This window comes from Microtus oregoni, unplaced genomic scaffold (assembly GCF_018167655.1).
Source record: "Microtus oregoni isolate MIOR12 unplaced genomic scaffold, Mior012 000081F_ref0000091, whole genome shotgun sequence".
Lineage (NCBI taxonomy): Eukaryota > Metazoa > Chordata > Mammalia > Rodentia > Cricetidae > Microtus > Microtus oregoni.
The window spans coordinates 226,649-247,107 of NW_024544541.1; the positions used below are offsets into that span (position 1 = coordinate 226,649).

At 46.2% G+C, this 20,459-nt stretch overlaps 1 protein-coding gene across 13 annotated transcripts in view; it reads left to right on the forward strand.

Moving 5' to 3' along the window:
- Window positions 1-6,305: 6,305 nt before the first annotated feature.
- The window catches only part of LOC121441719 (calmodulin-binding transcription activator 1-like), an 840,008-nt gene continuing 825,854 nt past the window's right edge, over window positions 6,306-20,459 (forward strand). For 5 of the 13 annotated variants that reach the window (XM_041642948.1, XM_041642949.1, XM_041642951.1 and 2 more), the window contains exon 1: window positions 6,307-6,463. In XM_041642948.1, the coding sequence (XP_041498882.1) occupies window positions 6,419-6,463 (45 nt within the window). In that variant the 5' untranslated portion in view covers window positions 6,307-6,418. Of the gene's footprint in view, window positions 6,464-20,459 lie in introns of all 13 variants that reach the window. The other 8 variants (XR_005973498.1, XR_005973497.1, XR_005973499.1 and 5 more) reach the window with 4 other exon arrangements.

Genomic DNA, 20,459 nt, shown 5'->3' on the forward strand with positions numbered 1-20,459 from the left:
GTTCCCCGGAGCAGGGAGTGTTCGTCGGCTCTGAGTCAACTCCTGGACCCTTTGTTGTTTGGAAACCCTTTCGGTTCTCACAGGAATATCCATGTGCAGACGAGAACAGTGAGAAAGTATATGTTAGGCCCAGTGGTTTATTTTTTCTAGTTAATCATTCGAGCTGGAGACCTTTCAGTTGGTAGATATTGGTTTAACTCTGTTGCAAAGATGGCTACATGATAGCCCATGGCTTAATATTTAAAAAAAATAAATTTTTCTCCTTATTTGAAAATGGAAAGGCTCGGGCTGGGAACATGCCCCAGTGTGCAAACATGAGGACCTTCGTTTGAATCTCTAGTCCTCGTGTAAAGAGCCGTACATGGCTGGACATGCCTGTAATCCTAGCATTGGGGGGCAGGGACAGGATTCCTAGAGCCAGCCAGCCTAGTTGAAACAGCAAGCTTTAGGGAAGGGGAGGATTCTGCCTTGAGGCAATGGGGGGGGGGCGGAGAGAGAGTCCACATGCTAGCAAGAGAGCATGAACAACCACATTCCCTCATCCTCCCACAACAAATACCCCAAATTTAACACCCCTCCCCCAACCAAACACAAATGGAAATCCGAAATAAAGCAAATCAAGAACATCGGAAGGCTCGACAATGAGATACTTCTGGGCCTTTCTTATTCTCTCCTGTAGAAGTCTGTGTCTTGTGGATGAGCCTCCATGGCCACCCAGCAAGACAGCGCTGGCCCACCAAAAGCTTTTATTTTAGTTTTCTTTTGCTGCTTTTTTTTGTGGGGGGGGGGGCTGTGGGGGGTGGTTGGGCGCATGTACTCTCGGAGGCCAGGTGTCAACCTTCTTCTTCAGGAGCTGCCCACCTTGTTTTTTGAGACAGGACCTTTCGGGGTTTTGAGGCTAGGCTGCTAGCCTCAGTAAGCCTCGCTGGTCTGCCCGTCTGCCTCCCGAATGACATGGTGGCACTACCATCCATGCTGGGTTTTTATTGGATTCTGGGTTCTCACGCGTTTGTGAAAAACACTTTTCCAACTTAAGTGACCTTGCAGCTTTTTTTTTTTTCCCCCTCTTTGGGATGACAGCGTCTCCCTAGCTCAGGTTGCCCTTGAATGTGTGATCCTCCTGCAGCTGCTTCTGTCCTCTGGTTGCAGGTGTTTGCCGCCACGCCTACTGTAGTCCAGGTGTCTGGAAGGTGATTTCGGTGTGTTTGTTTTGCAGCGTCTTGCAGTGTAGTCTCAGCCGACTTCCAGCTGTTTGTGTTGATTCCCAGTCTCAGCCTTGGAAGTGCTGGTATAACCGGTATGAACTTCCCTGCCAGGCTTTTGACAGGTGACTTTCTTGTTACATCTAAGTGGCTTTTCTTTGGAAGACTGAGTATAGGAATGAGCAACATTTGGAAGCACTGGGTATGTCTTAGGAGCTCTCTGGATGACTTAGGGGCCACCACTGGTGGTCTGGGGTTACTTACAGATCTTACATCTTTGTCAACTGCCGGGAGCCACCCTACCAGACAATGGTGTAAGGATGCTGTGCAGATGTTAATGTCCCCTTGTCCCCTTCCTCTAATCATTGCTGCCTCTCAGCCCTTTCTCTGTAGCCGTAAGGGACTCAGCTGCTCTCTCCCTGGGTCTGAAGCAGAGGTGCAAATCCTGGTTTCCTACAACTATTGACTTTGGAAATTGTGAAACTCAGACAGGTATAGTGGCGTGTGCTTGTCATTCCAGCGCGAGTTCAAGGCCAGCCTCAGCTACATAGTGAATCTGAGGTTACCCTGCCTGAGTGGTCCTCACTTGGAGCCCCTCCCACTCTTGAACATTTTCTTAATTACCCTACAGACCATCGCATCAGCAGCCTTGAGAAGGACAGGAAGATGGGCTGGGGGTGAAAGAGAATGTCCAGAGAAAAACAGGATTGATTGTCAAAATAGCATCTGAAGGTGAGATACATTCTTACTAAGATGGAACTCCATGGAGGGCTCTGGGGAGAAGGGCATTTAGGGTGTTTTACTCAAGGGTGAGGTGGAAAGGTCTTATAACCACAGCTATTGTTTAGGTAACTTCTCCTGAAACCCAGTGACTAACTTTCATGTTGTTCTCTGTTTTAATTGCTCAGAGAAAAATGAAGCTGCCCGAAGTGGTCTGGTAGTCCTGGTCCCCTTTCAGTAAATACTGACCAAATGTACCAAATGATCCACCTCAAAATCCCAACAGGTTTCCGGTTCCATAGGTCTGGTCTCAGATTACTTTCTGTGCTTAAAATACCCACCTCAAGGCTGTGCGCACTGTTAACTCAAAGCTATCATCATCATTATTTTATGTGCTTGTTTTGTCTGCATGCTTGTTTGTGCACTTTGTGCCTAGTATCCTTTAGATCTCCCAGACTTGGGTTGTAGATGGTTATAAGTTACCCTGTGAATGCTGGCAACTGAACCAAGGTCCTCTGCAAGAGCAAAAAGTGCTCCTAACTGCTCAGCCATCTCTCCAGATCCAGGCTCACCTTCTGCCTCAGCCTCCCTAGAGTTGGGATTGTAAGAATGAGCTACCACACCAAGTCTGGAACCTATGTTTTCATTAAGATGTTAACTTTAATTATAAAAGCAATGTAACTAACTATATTGTGGCTGTATTATAGAAAATAGAGACAGTAAGGTAAATTCCATTTCTTGAACATATGCATCACTCCTTTATAAAGTGCACTGTGTGTGCTCTTTCTCTCCGTGTGCCGTAGTGTGTGCTCATTCTCTCCGTGTGCCATAATGTGTGCACTCATTCTCTCCGTGTGCCGTAGTGTGTGCACTCATTCTCTCCGTGTGCCGTAGTGTGCACTCTTTCTCTCCGTGTGCCGTAGTGTGCGCGCTCATTCTCTCCGTGTGCCGTAGTGTGTGCACTCTTTCTCTCCGTGTGCCGTAGTGTGTGCACTCTTTCTCTCCGTGTGCCGTAGTGTGCACTCATTCTCTCCGTGTGCCGTAGTGTGCACTCATTCTCTCCGTGTGCCGTAGTGTGCACTCATTCTCTCCGTGTGCCGTAGTGTGTGCGCTCATTCTCTCCGTGTGCCGTAGTGTGTGCACTCATTCTCTCCGTGTGCCGTAGTGTGTGCACTCTTTCTCTCCGTGTGCCGTAGTGTGCGGGCTCGTTCTCTCCGTGTGCCGTAGTGTGCACTCATTCTCTCCGTGTGCCGTAGTGTGCGGGCTCATTCTCTCCGTGTGCCGTAGTGTGCACTCATTCTCTCCGTGTGCCGTAGTGTGCACTCATTCTCTCCGTGTGCCGTAGTGTGTGCGCTCATTCTCTCCGTGTGCCGTAGTGTGCGCGCTCATTCTCTCCGTGTGCCGTAGTGTGCGCGCTCATTCTGTCCGTGTGCCGTAGTGTGCGCTCATTCTCTCCGTGTGCCGTAGTGTGCGCGCTCATTCTCTCCGTGTGCCGTAGTGTGCGCGCTCATTCTCTCCATGTGCCGTGGTGTGTGCGCTCATTCTCTCCGTGTGCCGTGGTGTGTGCGCTCATTCTCTCCGTGTGCCGTGGTGTGTGCGCTCATTCTCTCCGTGTGCCGTGGTGTGCGTGCTCATTCTCTCCGTGTGCCGTAGTGTGCGTGCTCATTCTCTCCGTGTGCCGTAGTGTGTGCGCTCTTTCTCTCCGTGTGCCGTAGTGTGCGGGCTCGTTCTCTCCGCGTGCCACTCTCTTTTGAGGAAGATTTACTGTGTAGCTGGAGGTGACCTTGACTTGTCTCTGACCCTCCTGTCTCCATCTCCTGACTGTTGGAGCTCTTTGCCTGTGCCACCATGCTTGGTTTATTTGGTGCTGGGAAGGATCTAAAGCTTCCTGCATGCTAGGCAAAGCGCTCTCCCATCCGAGCCACATCCTTAGCCTTCAAATGCAGTATTTTCTACCATTCTATTCTATTTATAAATGAACACCAAAATCTTGAGTATCTCTCATAGCTTCAGCAATGGGTGAGTTTGCCCATTTTGACATGTGACTTGTGGTAATATTTCATTTGTATTTTAATAAATAAAGCTTGTCTGAAGCTGGTTAGCATTACAGACCAGGCAGTGGTGACACACACCTTTAATTCCAGTAGCCACAGCAGATTGCCATAGAAACCCAGCGGTAGTGAGTGGTGCACCCCTTTAATCCCAGCCCTAGAAGGAATATTAGATGGGAGGAGACAGCTCTCAGACACAGTCAGGATCGTCATTTCACACTGAGGTCGAGGTAAGAGCCAGTGATTGGCTGCTTTGCTTTACTGACCTTCAGGTTGAACCCCCAAATCCGACTCTGGGTTTGTATTAACCCCGCTGCAGTGGCTAGTGAAGTGACCCACTGTGTGGGTAAGCACAGTTCATCTGCGAAACAGCCAAGCTTTGCACTTTGGGATGGGCCACTTTCTTTTTCTTAAAAGAACTTATTTTTAAGTTAAGTGTGTATATACGAGGGAGGTGCACATGAGCGCCCGTGGTCGTGAAACCGGAGTCACTCGCAGTTGTGGTCTGCCAGGTGGGGGTGCCGGGAACAGACTGTTGTCCTCTGAAGGAGCAGTGGTGCTTCCAACTGTTGAGCCATCTCCCCAACCCCCATTGCTTTTTTTTTGTTACATTTTCTTACTTCAAGCACTTCCCTACCTGAGGTTATTTCCTTAGAACAGATCCTCAGAAATGAGATTCCCAGGTCAAAAGACATAGATATTTTTATGGCTTTTAATACATACCGTGAAATTGCTTTTTGAAAGGGTTATACTAATTTACAACGCCACCAGCGTTTCCAGAGGCAACACAGGTGCTATTAAGAATGCTAATCGATAAAATACTGTACCCTAGTTGTTAAAATTTCGCCTTTTTTGAGGCTCATAAAATTAAAGTTTGTTGAAGAATGAGTATACAATACAAAACATTCTTTTGGGATATCTTTATTTTTGGAACAACCTAAGCAATTCTCCGCGGTGAACAACAGAAAAAGAACACATGTTGTTAGGATTGGCACAAACTGGCTTTGACGATCAATCCTAACGCCAAAACACTCGATCGACTTTTCAGTGCTTCTGCTAACAGCAAACAGAGGGGAAAAAAATGTTGAGGAATCAAGCGGTGCAAGTTTACAGAGAAATCTGGAGCTCGGCTGCTTTTCATTAAACTGCGTTCCCTTGGGTACGCGTGCAGAATTCCTGCACTCTGCCCCTTTCCTCCCTCCTTCCATCCTTGACTCTTTCTTTTCGGGCCACGTGCAGAACCCCTGAATTTCTGTGGAGAAGGCGTAGCAGCACTTTGCAGCTCTCCTGCCCCGGGTTTGCGAATCCACCCGGTGTGGCCATACTTCCAGGAGAGGCGTGCGAAGCTGCGGCCGGAATCCGGCTCATGTGCGGCGAGCCCGGGAGGGACTGTCTAGGCTAGCCGAGGTCGAGCGTTCCGAGCCCTGGATCCGCGACTGCAGCTTGGGACAGGCACCTATGACTCATCGGCTCCGCCGGTCACATGGACAACGTGACCAAAATAAAGTTTCAGTATTTTAAGCCGCTAGAAAAGGGGACAGAGAGATGCGAGGCGGGCGGGAGCGTAGGGCTGCCGCGGGGACGCAACGCCGGCCAGGGGGTGGGGACCGGAGACCAGGAAGGGGCGGGGCCTGCCGTAGGGGGCGGGGCCTATTGGGAGGCGCGCCCCTCCCCCCGCGGCGGGCAGCGACGTCCGGACTCCCGGCCGAAGGGTTCGGGGACACCACGAGCACGCCTCGGCGCCTCGCGTCCTGTCCCCCAGAACCGCCCCCCGCCATCGCCGCAGGATGCGGGATCCCGGAGATCCGGCGTGTCCCCCACAGACACCGGGACCCCCACGCGCCGGCAGCGGCTTCCCCGGGAACGTCCTTCAGCTCCGGGAGCACGCGGGAAAAGCCCCAGCACGCCAATGAGCGAGCGCCTTCCTCATGACGGTCACGCTGGGGGGCGGGGCTTCCCACAGCCGTTCCCGAGTTCCGGGAACCCCCTTTGATTGGTCTGGACGGCTTGGGAAACACTATTGTGACGCCCAATCAAAACACTACGTCTCGGCCTCGAGGAAATATTCCGTGTCAGGCTCGTCCTGATTGGACCGAGCTTGCGAGCTCTGGCCACTAGGAAGCTTTGTTTAGATCTGGAGGGCGGGTTTTCCTGGGAGTGGGTGGGGAGGGGGCGTTGATTCCAGACCAATCACATTAGTCGGTGCGGTGGTGCTCAGCCAATGGGCTGGGTGGATAGGACGCTCCTCCCGGAGAGTAGTGAGACCCCTGGTGCAGCCCGATTGGTCACAAGAGCCGTGATTGGCAGTCGCACTACCCAATGGGCGCTGTGCGTGGGCCGCGGGGCGGGGCCAGGGCGGGTGCGCGGCGGCGGCGGGGTGGCTGGGCCGGCGGCGGCGGCGGTACGAGGCGCGCGCTCGGGGTCCCGGTCGCGAGGAGGAGGAGGATGTGGCGCGCGGAGGGGAAATGGCTGCCGAAAACAAGCCGGAAGGTGAGAGCCGGAGCGCGAGGGCCCGGGGCTGTCAGGGTGGCGGAGGCACGGCGGGCCCGGGGCCGCGCCGGACATCCCGGGCATCGGCGGCGCGGGTCGCGAGCGCGGGGGCGCGGCGGGCGCGGGGAGGGCGCGGGTAGGGTGGGGGGGGCGGAGCGCGGCCGAGTCCTGAGGTGACTCGCGGGCCGGCCAAGCGCGGCGCCCCGCACCCAGCCCCGGGGGCGGCAGGCCGGGGCGGGGGGCGCGCGGGGCGGGGGCCGGGCCCAGGGAGGAGGAGGAGGAGCCGAGGCACCTCCCGCACCCGGCCCGGGGCATTCCCGCCGCGCCGGCCAGGGCGTGAGGGGGCCGCGGGGAGGAAAGTTTCCCGGGCCGCGGGGTCTCGCGGTCATCCGTGCCGGCGACCGTGGCGGCGTCAGGGCCGGACGTTCCCTTCCACAGCCCCCCTCGGGCTGCGAGGCGCCTCCTAGCGCCGGCGTGGGGGGTGTCCCCGCGCGGGTCCCCGCCAGGGGGCCCCCCTCGTGCCGAGCGCCCCTCGGCTGAGGCCCCGGGCGACCCCTCCCCCAGCAGGGCCGGGGGCCTCGTGCGGCCTCCCCGCCCCTCACGGCGTGCTCTTCCACTCTTGCCCTTGCACCCTCACTGCCGGGAGGGTGGGGTCTCCACACTGCCTTGCCCTTTACCTTCGGTGACCCCGATCCTCGTCGAGCCCGGAGGGTTCCGTGCGAGCCTGTCCCCCTTTTCCGGCAGTCTCGTGGGGCCGCGGAGCCTCGGCACGCCGGGTTTACCCTTCTTCGCCAGGACAAGGGGACTCGGGCTTACCCATGCTCTTCTTTCTTTGCTCGCCCAGTGGCTCGCGGGGCCCTGTGCAGCCCTGAAGTCATTCTCCATAGGAAGGCAGACACTTTTTCCAGATCTCCACTCTCCGCACACTTTCCTGGGTTAGGGTGAGCTCATTTCCTGAATACCCTTCGAGTTGCCCTCTTTCTCGTGGGGAAAACCGGACGCTCCAGTGCTCCTCTCCGCTGTCTGCCTCTCTCCTTGGAGTTCCCTGTCTGGGCCAGGGTGGGCGCCCCAGTAAGATGTAGGGCAGCCAGGGCTTTCGATGTGTCTACCACTTGAGTGAAAAGAAACCTCAGCGATTACTCCTTTCTCGAAGGAAAACAGGATCTATAGCTTCCCGTTCATTCTTGGATCTTAGGGGGCACCCTTCACCAATTAACACTACCCCACTGGGAGAAGGGTCATATGCCCTTGAATTTTGTGTTCTGATGCCTGTTTTCTGAGCAGTAAGAACCATACTTTATGCATCCCACTCAAGAAGTCTTTGAATCTTTCTTGGAAATAAACTTCCCACCCCCCCCCCCCTTTTTTTTTTGAGAGAACTCATATCCTCCTTATGGCTTCTGTTTCCCAGTCAGCCATATTTAGTGAGCCTGTTACCTTGACTTTTTCTAATTTTTCTCAAATTGTATTCATGTTGGCTGGGTAAGGAGAAGCCATATGCCTTTCTATCCAGAATAGGGAGCGTAGACACCCTTGTCGCCCACATGCCATTTGAGAAGAGGTAGCTTGTGTGCTCCCTGTGGTACCAGAACCTTCCTTTGCCCTGGTATGTCTCTAGTGGGATCAAAACATTTCTTTGGATCTTGTACCTTTCAGGCAAAGGGGAAATGTCTCTCTTTTTTGCTGTTTTGGTTCTCTTTGGCATCACGGAGCTTGTGATGCCCTGCACAATTGTTTAAGATGCAAACCACTTGGTACATACATGCAGTCACATTCGTACATGGAGAGAGGAAGTTCGAAGGGTCAGGTGAAAGCTCTTTGCTCAGTGTGTGTGTGAACTGTTAGCATGCAAGCTTGTGTATTTATATATACATATCCAAATATGTTGTTGGTGACTTCAGGCTTAGAAGAATCAGAAGTATCTTTGATAAATGCCATTTGTTACCACTCCTTCAGTTGTCATTTGTATTGTACCGAATAAGCAGAATGCCACCCAGAGCAGTCACCACATCTCCAGTGTGGAGTGCTTGTCGATGAGTGCCCAGACTTTTCCATTTGGAATCTAGGGATGGTATTCTTGGCTTGATTCTGTGGGGAGTAAAAGTTGTTCTTGATTTTTTTTTTTTTTAAACTGCAGTATAGGAGAAAGATTTCCCATGTTTTGGGAAAACGATAGGAAGTGAAGAAAAAGCTGCTTTTCCCTAATAGAACTGGGAACTGATGTCCTCAAGTATGTTCCTGTTGTATTTCAGCCAATGAAGTGAGAGACACCATGAAATTAGGAAAAGGTACCTTTGGAAAAGTGCTTGCCACTTCCTGGGAAGGTGGCAGGGTTTTTCCAGGTTCTTCTCTCTGGGGTTGGTGAGTGTTGAGAGTTCAGCAGCTCTGGCTCTGTTCAGGTGCCTCACTGCTCTGTCTCTTGCATTTCCCTCAGCAGTTAAGTCTTACTTGTGTGGAGCTTCACCCTGCATCCAGCTCTGTGCGTGTGCACACGTGCCTTTGCACACTTTCCTAGGAAGGGAGCCCTCTACCTTGATTTCCCAAGTAAGGAGATGTCTCAATTGACTTCTGGTTTTGCTTTTCAGCGTGGTACCCACCGCCAGAAAATAAAGCTTTTGGTCTGATTTTCCTGGGTGTGTCTGTGTGTCTTCTTCCCCTTTTAGGCTGTTTTCATCCTGTACCTCTCGTTAGCTTAGGGGGCTTGTTTGTTTCTAGGGGTGCTAGTGAGCCTTGGAAAAATGAAAAGTGGAATACCTGCTACGTATGTTGGCATAGATCCAGGAGAGTCATCTTGTTTCTGGTGCTGGCTCTTCTGTGCCCTTCTCCAGGCCACCAACTACCTTTGGGAGTTGTCCTGTCCAGCAGGGTGCCACACATGGGGACTGAGCAAGGTGAGGTAATGAAGGTCTAGCTGCTTGTCAAAGTTGGACGAGCAGGCACTTATGGTTTGGCTGGGCTCTGGGTGGTTGGGAATCAGTGCTTTCCTCCTGCCCTCTGCAGGATTTTCTCTTGCAGTTGGCCTGGTTACTGTGGTTTCCTTAGTCACTTTGCTTTTTTTTCCTTTGTATCTTTCTGTGCGAACGTGACTTCCCCTTCCATCTCTCATTCACCAGCATTTTGGGAAAGGCCAGATGATCTTTTTTCTCTTGTCCCCTTGAAGACCTGATTCACCCTGTTTCTGGGAAATGTTGGGTTTCTACATCTCACCTTTCAGTGGATTCTGCATGTTGACTTGTGCACAGCAACCTCTTCTCAAGGTCAGATGGGGTCAGCTTTCCCTTTTCAAAAGACTAGCATCACTCTTGCTCTTGGAGGTGAGTTTATGTCATATTTAGCCACCTCTTCATTCTTTTCACTTTATCAAAAAATTGAATATTTTGTCTTGAGACAGGTCATGTTTTGTAGCTCAGGCTAGCCTAGAGTTTATTGTGTACAACAGTTTGGGCTTGAACTTGAGGATCAGTCCTCAGGCCTCAGCCTTCTGAATGCTGGAGTCATAAGCAGGGGGTGCCATGCCCTGCTCAGCCCCATTTTTTGATACTTTAGTTTTTATTTTTAGGCCCTGGTGATTTTGGCTTTTCCCCCTGAAATGGCCCTTTGGAGAATGAGGATGGAACAGTTTACCTTTGTTTACTAGGTGTTAGTCTGTGTGCCAGACGGATTTGAATTCTTTCTGATCTTGAGGTAGCCACTCTTGTGCCCGTTCCCTACACCCTGTTCATGACTTTGGCCCATCCTTATGTCCTGTTCGTGGCAGCTTGGAGAACACTCCCTTTGCATCTTATGGGAACAGGAATAGAAGAGGGTTCTCACATCCTTGGCTTCCTGCAGTTGTGCCTATTGAGTCTTTAGTGGCATCTCAGTGTCTGCTCTTTTGACATCATTGTCGTGTCTGCTCTCCTTCACTCAGCTATTCACTCTGGAACCCTTTCTTGGATGTTTGTTGTGTGCAAGGAGCTGCAGGGTTTAGTGACTTTTGCCTGAGACCATAGTGGATCTTGTTAGCCTTTTTTTTATAAATGACATGTTACTTTATCTATACTTGACTTTAATAAAGTTCTATAAACTTTTCTGATTTTAATTTTTGTGTGTTGTAATCTTATAAAAAAATCTTCAATAATGTGCGTTCTTGTGGAGCTTTTCCCTTCCATCCTGGAGGAATAGGGGTGGTGAAGATGTTAGAGGGTTTACTGGGAGAGGTGTTTTGCAGCTTTCCTCTAGGTTGTGGGGTTTGTGTTTGTGTGTGTGCACATATAAGAAAATAGTCACTTTTTTTTTTTTTTTTTGGTTTTTCGAGACAGGGTTTCTCCGTAGTTTTTTTGGTTCCTGTCCTGGAACTAGCTCTTGTAGACCAGGCTGGCCTCGAACTCACAGAGATCCGCCTGCCTCTGCCTCCCGAGTGCTGGGATTAAAGGCGTGCGCCACCATCGCCCGGCAAAAAATAGTCACTCTTAATGTGACTGTCTAGGTATAACTTTTAGGTAATTTAGATATGTGATCGGAATGTTTAGTATACATTAGAACAACAGCATTTCATACAGGTATTATATGCATGGAACATAGCATTTATACATAACAGATCATTTTTACATAAAGAGCTTTTAGAAAAGCATTATTTTCTAATGATCTCCTTGGTTCATGTATTAAGCACTGGATAAGACATCACTCTGTTTGCTGTTCAGTTATCTAAATCTAATGCCTAAGGTTGGCCACCACTCCAAGGCCAGAGCCGGTACAGTTACTAGCTGCTTATGTGACTTCCAATTCTTTATGCTGTTTGATAGTACTGTTATTTGTATCTTTCTTTTTTCCTAAAACCTGATTCTTTTTGCGTGCAGATGAGGTATACATCATGATATTGACATTGATCAAAGGTAATCTGAAGTGTGCTTATTTTCCTCTCCCAAGTCAGGTTTTCTCTCACAGAGGCTGTAGAAGCCATGTCTGTAGCTGTCACTCCTGTGGCAACCCATACAGTCTGTGGATGGATGTCCCTTTGTCCACTGGTTCTTTTGTGGTGACAAGTGATAATGTATCTCTTTGCATTTCTATATTGCATGGCCCATCTTTAATATTTTGTATCTTATGGAGTCATCATACTTTGCTTATTATTCTGGGCAACTCAGGTTCTACCTCCTTTTCCTCTTCTGTGCCTGTAGACTAGGTGGATGGCATGGGATCTAAGTCCCAGCAAGGGGACAGAGGTGTGAGTGAAGTGCTGTCCTTCAGATTACTGAACGTCCCCGTGTAGGATTTTGGGAATTTGTTTTTGCTGAATTAATCTGGCTTTTTTCTGTCTCTGGTTAGATTGCAGTACAATTCTTTGGATATAGTTAGTAACTATACCAGTCATTGGGAACTTGTGTTTGCAGAAAATTGGGTCCCTCTCTTAGAACTCTTCTGCCTCACTCTGTGCTGTGTTGCAATCTGATGTATGGGGTGAGGGTAGAGGTGTTCTTATTCTTTGTCCACCTTACTTTAGGAAGGGGCGCCTGCCTGCCTGCCTGCCTGCTCACCCTCCTCTTTCTGTTCTGCTCAGGTTTAGGGTCAAGGCTTCCCAGACACAGTCATATCCTGTGTTTATGCCATTATGGGTGTAGTACTCTGTGCTTGTTAGCATTGCCATTAGAAGATGAAGATGGTCTGCCACTTTGTAGTATTTGTCATGTGTGAGGTTGTGTGTAGACATTCAACAACAGTCTCCTGTTCTCCATAGTAAATACCGCCCATCAGTGTGTTGAGGCACTATTTCCAGGTTCCCTTTCTCTGTTTTGAGAATTACTGCTTGCATGGGTCTCCTGTAAAAACTGGTAATGCTTTTTGAGCATTTTAAAAACCTAGTTCTTGACTTAAAAAGAAATACTATGTACCCCAGCGTGGAGAGATCAGCCAGTCACATTAATCTTCATTTTACTCTGTCTTAAGAGAAATGAACTTTAATTTTCAAATGGTTGACATAAGATGTAAGGACCAAGGTATCTTTTGTTTTAATGGTTCTTTTGTACTCATCCCAGTGTTCTCTGCTCATTATTGATATAGTTGCATGTTTTGTTGTACATGAGTCCTTTGCTCATTTAAGTCACTTTGCCCCCATTAGATTGAGCTAGGCCCCTCCCTGAAGCTGTTAGCACAGGGTGACTTTGAAGGAGGTGTCCTGGCCTGGACTGTCTTCTTCCCTCTGTTTTCTATAGGGTAGCTTTGCATGTATTGTGTTGTGCCTTTAAAGAAATGCCAAGATGGCAGTGCTTAGAGACAAAGTAAGTGACATTATGTTTTACTTCCTCCTACCAACCAAAATACCTCTCTTTACACCCCCCTCCCCCAGGAACATCCAGAAACAGTAACAGTAATAAAATAATCCCAAACAAAGCATCCTGTAGACTAGTTCTGATTGCTCCTGCTGTATTTAGTCTGGCTTTGGTGTTATGTATTCTGAATGGCCTTTACATCCTTTCTAGCAGACTGTGCAGCGTCTGTCCACTTTTCCTCATCAGCTACCACCTACCTAATGCCTTAATTTTTCTACTGTATTCCCACTTAATGTTTGCTGGCAACAGTCAATTATGGTGTCCTCTTAGGAGTTTTACATGTGTTGAGAATAGGGTGGAGACTGCCGTGACAGTGTGGACTCTTTGTCCATGTCAGTTGCACACTGTTGAAAAACCTAGCCAGTGTCTGTCAGGATGGAGAAACCTGGTATGTCAGCCTGTTTAATCTTCATTAGTAAGATTTGTTCCTATGTGATGCTTCCAGAATGCTCTCTTCATCACCATCTTTGTTCCTGCATGTTTCTCTGTCTTTCTATGTCTCTGTCTCTCTCTCTGGTGGGGGCAAAGTCTCACGTAGCCCAGGCTGGCCTTTAATATCACTGTGTAGTTGAGAATGACCTTGAGCTTCTGATCTGCCAACCAGGTTCTGGGATTGCAGATGTGCATTCATGGTTAGTTCGGAGATGCTCATTCAACTGAAAAAAAAAAAAAAACAACTCACACCCCTTGTTTCTATTTTTAAAAAATGTATTATAGTTTTCTCTTATCAGGGTTGGTTGAGACTGCCAAGAATTATTTCTGAAGTCAATTAACTAAGGAATTTCTGTCTTTGTAAATTTAGACTTGGTTTTAGTCCCTTTCTGAAGAGTCTGTTACCCCTTGATTTTTGAGGCAGTTGAATGTTAACCCTTTGGTGGAAATTATAAGAAATTGGTATGAAGTTTGAAATCATAGGAAGCACAAAGCTATAAGAGTGATAAAATCAGCAGTTAGTGATTAAGAAAACCTTAAGGTGGTAATTGGAAATGTAATTGATACTCTGAAACAGTCGACTGCCTGTTTCCACCACAGTTGGTGATGGCCTTGGTGATCTTAAAATGTGTTTCCCCCTTTTAGAAAGTACTTGAGATAAAATAGTTTTTAGTGAAGAAAATCTAAAGTTTGGTGGAAGTTCAGCAGAATGGAACATTTCAGAACTAAATTCTAGATAAGAATTTTTATTTCGAATCCACAAGGGGGTAGTGGTGTTCTACCAAAGATGCTTGTGGAAGTTGAGGTGATCGCCAGCATTCCAGATCTGTAGATAAAACTGGCATGTTTGCATTTTAACTTAATAAGATCTCCTTTTCAAAATGTTTATTGGCAGAATTGTTTATTGCTTAAATTAAAAAAAATCCATTTTGGTGAATGGCTATTTTAAGCTGTGCAGATGGTTAGTGAGACTGTCCTTGTTGTCTGTGCTTTGTAGAGGTCACAAAGGCTCTGAGGCCGCTGCTGTTTTCTAAGGATGTAATAATCTTAACATTAGGGATCTAGAATTGGTGCCTTAAGTGTCTTGAATAGAAGGGTTTTAGAAAATTGTATCTAAACTTTACAGAGTTTTTAGTTTAGTATTTTAGTTCTGCCCAAAGATGAAAAATGTGACTTCTCATTTCTAGCTGCTTAAATAGTCCTGAATGAATCAAAGTTTTGTGGTAGTAGTTTACGTTACATCATTCCATAAAAGCATCCTTTCCCTATCATAAAAATCTAAGCACTTCTGCAGGCTTGTGAGTTTTAGTGCTATGTTTAGAATTACTTATGATCAGTGTGTGTGGCAGAGCAAGCCAGTCTGCTCTTGTTGCTTTCACATGCTCTTTGTGGATGGTAGGCCACATGGTGGGAGAAAGGTTTTTTTTTTTTTTTAAGATTTATTGTATTATTTGTTTATATATGTGTGTGGCTGTGTGTGTATGCATGTAGGTACAAGAGATGTGAGCTGCCTATTGTGGATGCTGGGAACCCCATTTTTGTCCTCTGGAAGAACAGCAAGTGCTCTCCATTGCTAAGCCATCTCTTCAGCCCCAAGTGGGAAAACGGTTTATGATGGGGACGGAGATTAAATCCTGCTTATTTAAACACCTACACACACACACACACACACACACACACGCACGCACACCCCTTTACAACGTGCTAGTACTAACTCTAATAACCTGAAATAGTTCACTCACTCATAAGCGGTGCTTGTCTGTGCCATATGCATGTCATTTCTGGGCTAAAGCTAAAATGATTTTTCTGTTGTCCTCTCCCTTCATTCTGAGCAGGGAAGGGCTGTTTTGTGAACCTTCTTTGTTAAGTGACTTTGGTGATTTAACATTCCAGAAGATAAATGCACACGCACTTCCTTGTATCCCCCTGCTCTGAGAGCTGAGCTATGATGTCAGCATTTTCATTCATGAATTTTATGCTTCCATTTTTTGTTTTGTATTCCTAAACTGGCATATTTACAAATCATTTTACCACCAGTCAGTTCATAAGTCAACCATGAAAGATAGAAGATGAGATGTCACAGTTGTTTTGATACTGCTGTAGTTGCTTCTGCTGGTCTGCAGCAGTTCAGTTTGGGCAGTGTTGCTGGCCAGACAGCTTGAGATCTAAGGCAGCAGTTTTAATTAGTTCATGGTTTTTGTGTAGAGCTATGTTGTGAACATATTGATATAAAATTTTTGTTCTTGCTAGAAGGTTAGAGCGCTTTGCTCTGTTTCCTTTGTTACAAAGGATATTTATTTTGTCATTTGCTGATTTGGAGGATTCTACTTCATTTCAAAGAGGTTAAGCCTGGGGATCAGATTATGTTCCTATTGGAATGCATTTGGACTTCTTTGAGCATTCAGTTACTCTTGAAAAATATCAAATGACTTGATTATTTTTATAGTTTTAACGTTTCTGTCTTTGATATGCTGATGTTGTGGAAGGCATAGCATTCCTTGAATTAGAGTCAGATTTCAGTTGTCTGTATTGTACACTCATGTAGTTGTGGACTGTAGCTTCTCCTTCAGGGAGGTTATTCCTTATAATTTAGCCCAGTGAATACAGTCTCGGAAAACTCTTACTCGAGTTTTCCTCTGTAGGGCCAAGGTGGAGGCTTCTGGCATTTTTCATGGCTGTGGCTGATGAATGGTTAGCTGTAAACAAGTTAATTTTTTTCTGCTTTCTTGAGTCTTCACTGACTTTCTGAATATTTAATTGCCAAGGACATTTAGAAATAGCAGTGTTACTTTTAGGCAGTACCGTTTTAGTTCAGTTCATGGTTAGAGTTGATGATCAGAACTGCAGTCATTTCTCTTGATACCCATCTTTCTCTTAAACTTGTGTGTGTGTGTGTGTGTGTGTGTGTGTGTGTGTGTGTATTGAACTCAGGCTTTGCCAATGTTATCTTATTATGGATTTTTAAAAATTAATTTTTGTTTTGTGTATTCATGTGTAAACCCTGATCATCACAGCTCACTTTTCAGATCCTATAGAGGTAAACAGTTTTGAAAATGACAGCATTCTACCATTAAATTCTCCTTTTTTTTAGGGTCAGCAGGATGACTTAGCAAATAAGGGTGCTTGCAACGGGAGCTGATGGACCAGGTCCCTGTAAAACATGTGATAGAAAGGGAATTGACTCCAGCAAGTTGTCCTCTGGCCTCCACATGCCTCCCACATATAAATAAAAAATTTAAGCAAACAATTAATGTATATGGAGATCAGATCAGAAGTTAGCTTTTGGTGTGGTGTCTTCCAGCTCTTTGGGAGCAGTTTTGTCATTTAGCCTGGAACTCACTGGCTAGAGTGGCAGGCCAGAAAGCCCCAAGGAGCCACCTGTATCTACTTCCCAGTGGTGGAAGTATGCTGGTGCACCCAGTTTTTTTTATGGGTACAAAAGCACTTTACTGACTGAACTGACCCCTGGGACAGCATTTTAATCCATGTGACAACTTATAGATACATCTAACTCCTTGTATCCTTAAACAGTTGGAGCTTCATGTGCCTTTATGTTGAACTGAGTTGTCTGATGATAACAGACTTATCTGTGAGCCAGGGTTTTTTTTTTTAATTTATATTTTTTTGCTTATGTACTAAGGAGGAAGAAATTTCACTTCTGGAGATGCATTTGAAAGCACATATGACATTTTTTATTTTTCCTAAGAGTTGAAAGGTTTTTTTTTTTTTTTTGGTTTTTCGAGACAGGGTTTCTCTGTGGTTTTGGAGCCTGTCCTGGAACTAGCTCTTGTAGACCAGGCTGGTCTCGAACTCACAGAAATCCGCCTGCCTCTGCCTCCCGAGTGCTGGGATTAAAGGCGTGCGCCACCACCGCCCGGCGAGTTGAAAGGTTTTGACATTAATAAAATGTAATATACAGTTACGAGATAGTATATCATTCTTATGTGCATATGATTGTGTATGTATATATATAAAATTTGTGTAAAAAATAATTGTATGAATATAACTTTCCCTCTTGAAATACTGGGAGTAAGACACAGGGCTCTGTGGATACTAACAAATACTCTACCACTCAACTACACCCCTGTCTTATTTGTAATGTTGAAGATAGGAATTTCTTCTATTCATTCATTCATTTATATATTTCTTTATAATAAGATGTCATTTTATTTTTTTAATTTATTTAATTTTATTTACATATTGCATTTAATTAATGCATTGGTAAGAGAGTATTAGATTCCCTGGAACTGGAGTTATTGACAGTTTTAATCTGCCATGTGGGTGCTGGCAATTTAACCCAGGTCCTTTGGGAGAGCATCCCTTGTGATTAACCACTGAGCCGTCTGTCCAGCCTGAATTATTTTTTATTTAAATTTTGTTCTTAAAATTTTAAATTTTATGTGTTTTGGTTTTCCTTGCATGTGTGTTTGTGTATGTACCAACTTCTGTGCCTGGGTGACCTTGGAAACCAGAAGAGTGCATTGGATCCCCGGAACTGTAGTTATATAGAGAGTTGTGAATACCATGAGGATGTGGGAATCAAACCTGGGTTCTCTGGAAGAACAGTCTGTGTTCTTAACCACTGAGCCATTTCTCCAGCCCTAGGGATTGTTTTTTAAAGTCTGTATTTTTAGTTATGTGTGTGTGTGTGCATGTGTGCACATGAGTGTGCACACAGGCTTACATGTATGAGTGCGTGCTGAGCCTTTGGAGGCCCAAAGAGGATGCTGGAACCTGCTGGAATTGGGGTTACAAGTGGTTGTGAGACACTGTCATGGTGCTGGGAACTAATCTAGAGTCCATTAAGAGCAGTGTTTGCTCTCAAGTACCTAGCCTAGCCAACTCTCTAGCCTCTAGCCCAGGCTCCCTCCCCTCCCCCCCCTTAAACATTTATTTATATGGTAGAGGGAGACATGGGTAGGTGAGGGGACAACTTGCTTGTTGTGGCTGGCCTTGAACTCACAGAAAACAGCCTTCCTCTGCCTTCCTCTGGGATTAAAGATGTGTGCCACCACCACCTAGCCTAGAATATTAGTTGAATAAAGTAAAAATGTGTTACCTTTGCTTGTGTTGTAGATTAATTGTTTAACTATGTCACGGTGTGTTACATCTTTTTAACTATATAAAGGTGTGTTGCTTTTGTTTATGCTGCATTTGTTTAATTATGTAAAGTTGTGTTGCTGTTTTACCTTGCCTGCCTGAGGCACCTGAGTGGTCTAATAGAAAGCTGAACTGCCAATAGTTAGACAGGAAGGCTAGGCAAGGCTGGTGGGAAGAAAGGGGGGGGGGGAGCCAGCCAGCCAGCCAGCCGGAATCAGGAAAGCAGGATAGACTGTATGGAGATGAGGTAAACGCGCCTCAGGGCAACACATAGAAGAACAGAAATGGTTAATTTAAGTTAAAGGAATAAAACCTAGCTAAAAACAAGCCTAAGTTAAGGTCAAACATTCATAGTTAAGAGTAAGTCTCCAAGTCATGATTTGGGGGCTAGATGTTTAAAGAAACCCTGCTACACTTGCTGAGCTCAAATTCTGGTCCATTGGGATTGGTGGAAAGTGCTTTACTGACTGACTGAACTATATTACTGGCCCCAAGAAAGAATTATTTAATGGTAAAATTTCATAATTTTCAAAACCGTGTAGCTCTGTAGGATTTCTGAAAAGTTGGGGACTGCAATGATTAGACCGCACTTACTGGACAGGCCTCATGGCATTGGCATTATTATCCTTGGCCTACCCTGAATCAACCCCAGAGGTTTTTAACAAAGTCCCTTTGGTTCCTGGGTAGTGCTGTTCTTCCTTCCTGAAAGTAGCTGGACTGATTGTGAACTGAGGAGCCCCACCAGCAGGCGTTTCTGCTGATTTTGCTGTTACTTTTGCGGCCAGGAGGTAGAAGCCTCTCTCTTTGGCCTCCTACCTCTTGTCTTTATCAGACAGTTCCCATCCATTTGTTATTTTTGACTCTGGCTCTTCTCATTGTGTCTTTCCCAGACTTCAGCTCTGTGACATGAGTTAGTTAATAATGATTGTGAGGAGATTGTCGTGATGCTGATATAAAGGGATGTCCTAGAAGTGACCTCTGAAAGTTCTACCCATTCTGTCCCATTCTAATCCCATTCTGATGATAAGAAAGTGAAGGTGGATATATATATCACTTTGCAGCTGCCTTGCTGATACTAGACTGCTCTGTGGAACCTGTCCTTTTGAAATGCCAATACCAGATCGAGAATAAATTTGTAGGCTCAAACCATGTAGGGGGAGTTTGAAGCATAGCCTTTGCTGTACCTCCTTTCTGCTTGCTGTTCATAGCCCCCCCCCACATCGTATGTACAACCAAGAAAGTAAAATATTGTAAGATTTTAATGAAGATGTCAACACTGAAACACTCAGTCTTCTTAGGTATCCTCTGTCTTTAGGTATGGATAAGGGTTTATAGTTTTGGAATATATATATATAAACTTCAGTTGAAGTCATATATATATGACTTCAGATATGTATGTTCAAGATAGTATTTATGTATTTATATTAATTTAACTATGTTTTTTGGAGTTGATTAAGTGTTATTAAATGTATTGATTGCCAGTAATTCAGTAAACACAGACTCTTCCTGTTAAACTCGTGGGTTGGGGAGTTGCCGTGGTCTACAGCAATCGATAGTATAGCGTTTTTACTTGGACACAATCCCTGGCTGGATTCTTCAGGTCGGCAGTTTCGGGAGGCCTTGAACATAATTCACTTTTTGAGTTTCTTTTATACTGAAAGATACAGGGGGGCAAGTTCAAGTTCCTGGTGTTCTTGTAAATATTCCTTGCCTTGTCCTTCCATCTCTACTGTTATGAAATATGCTGGCTGAGTTTGTTGGCTTTGACAAAGCTTTGTTGGAGGTTTCTTCCTCATTTAATTTTATTGATGGAAGCTGTTGTGCTAAAAAAGAAAGCTATCACAAGTGGAAAGGTGGTGAGTGGGTACTCAGAGCTTTTGAAGTACTTGTCTTTCTTTCTAGGGGTCCTCCAGAAATTGATCATAGATTACTTGACCGAATTTAGAGCCCAGAATTTACAGCAGGCATTTCAGTGGGAAGAGATATCTGTTTTCTGTACCAGTCACATTATTCTAGTGAACCATTGGTGCTTGTGCAAGTGTCCTCTGATGCAAGTGTGGTGACAGGATGACCTCTTAGCTTGTGAGCACACCCTGTCAGCTTTTGTCTGTCCTCTTGGTATTTGTAGTTCCTCTGCCCTCTGGTTATGCCATGCC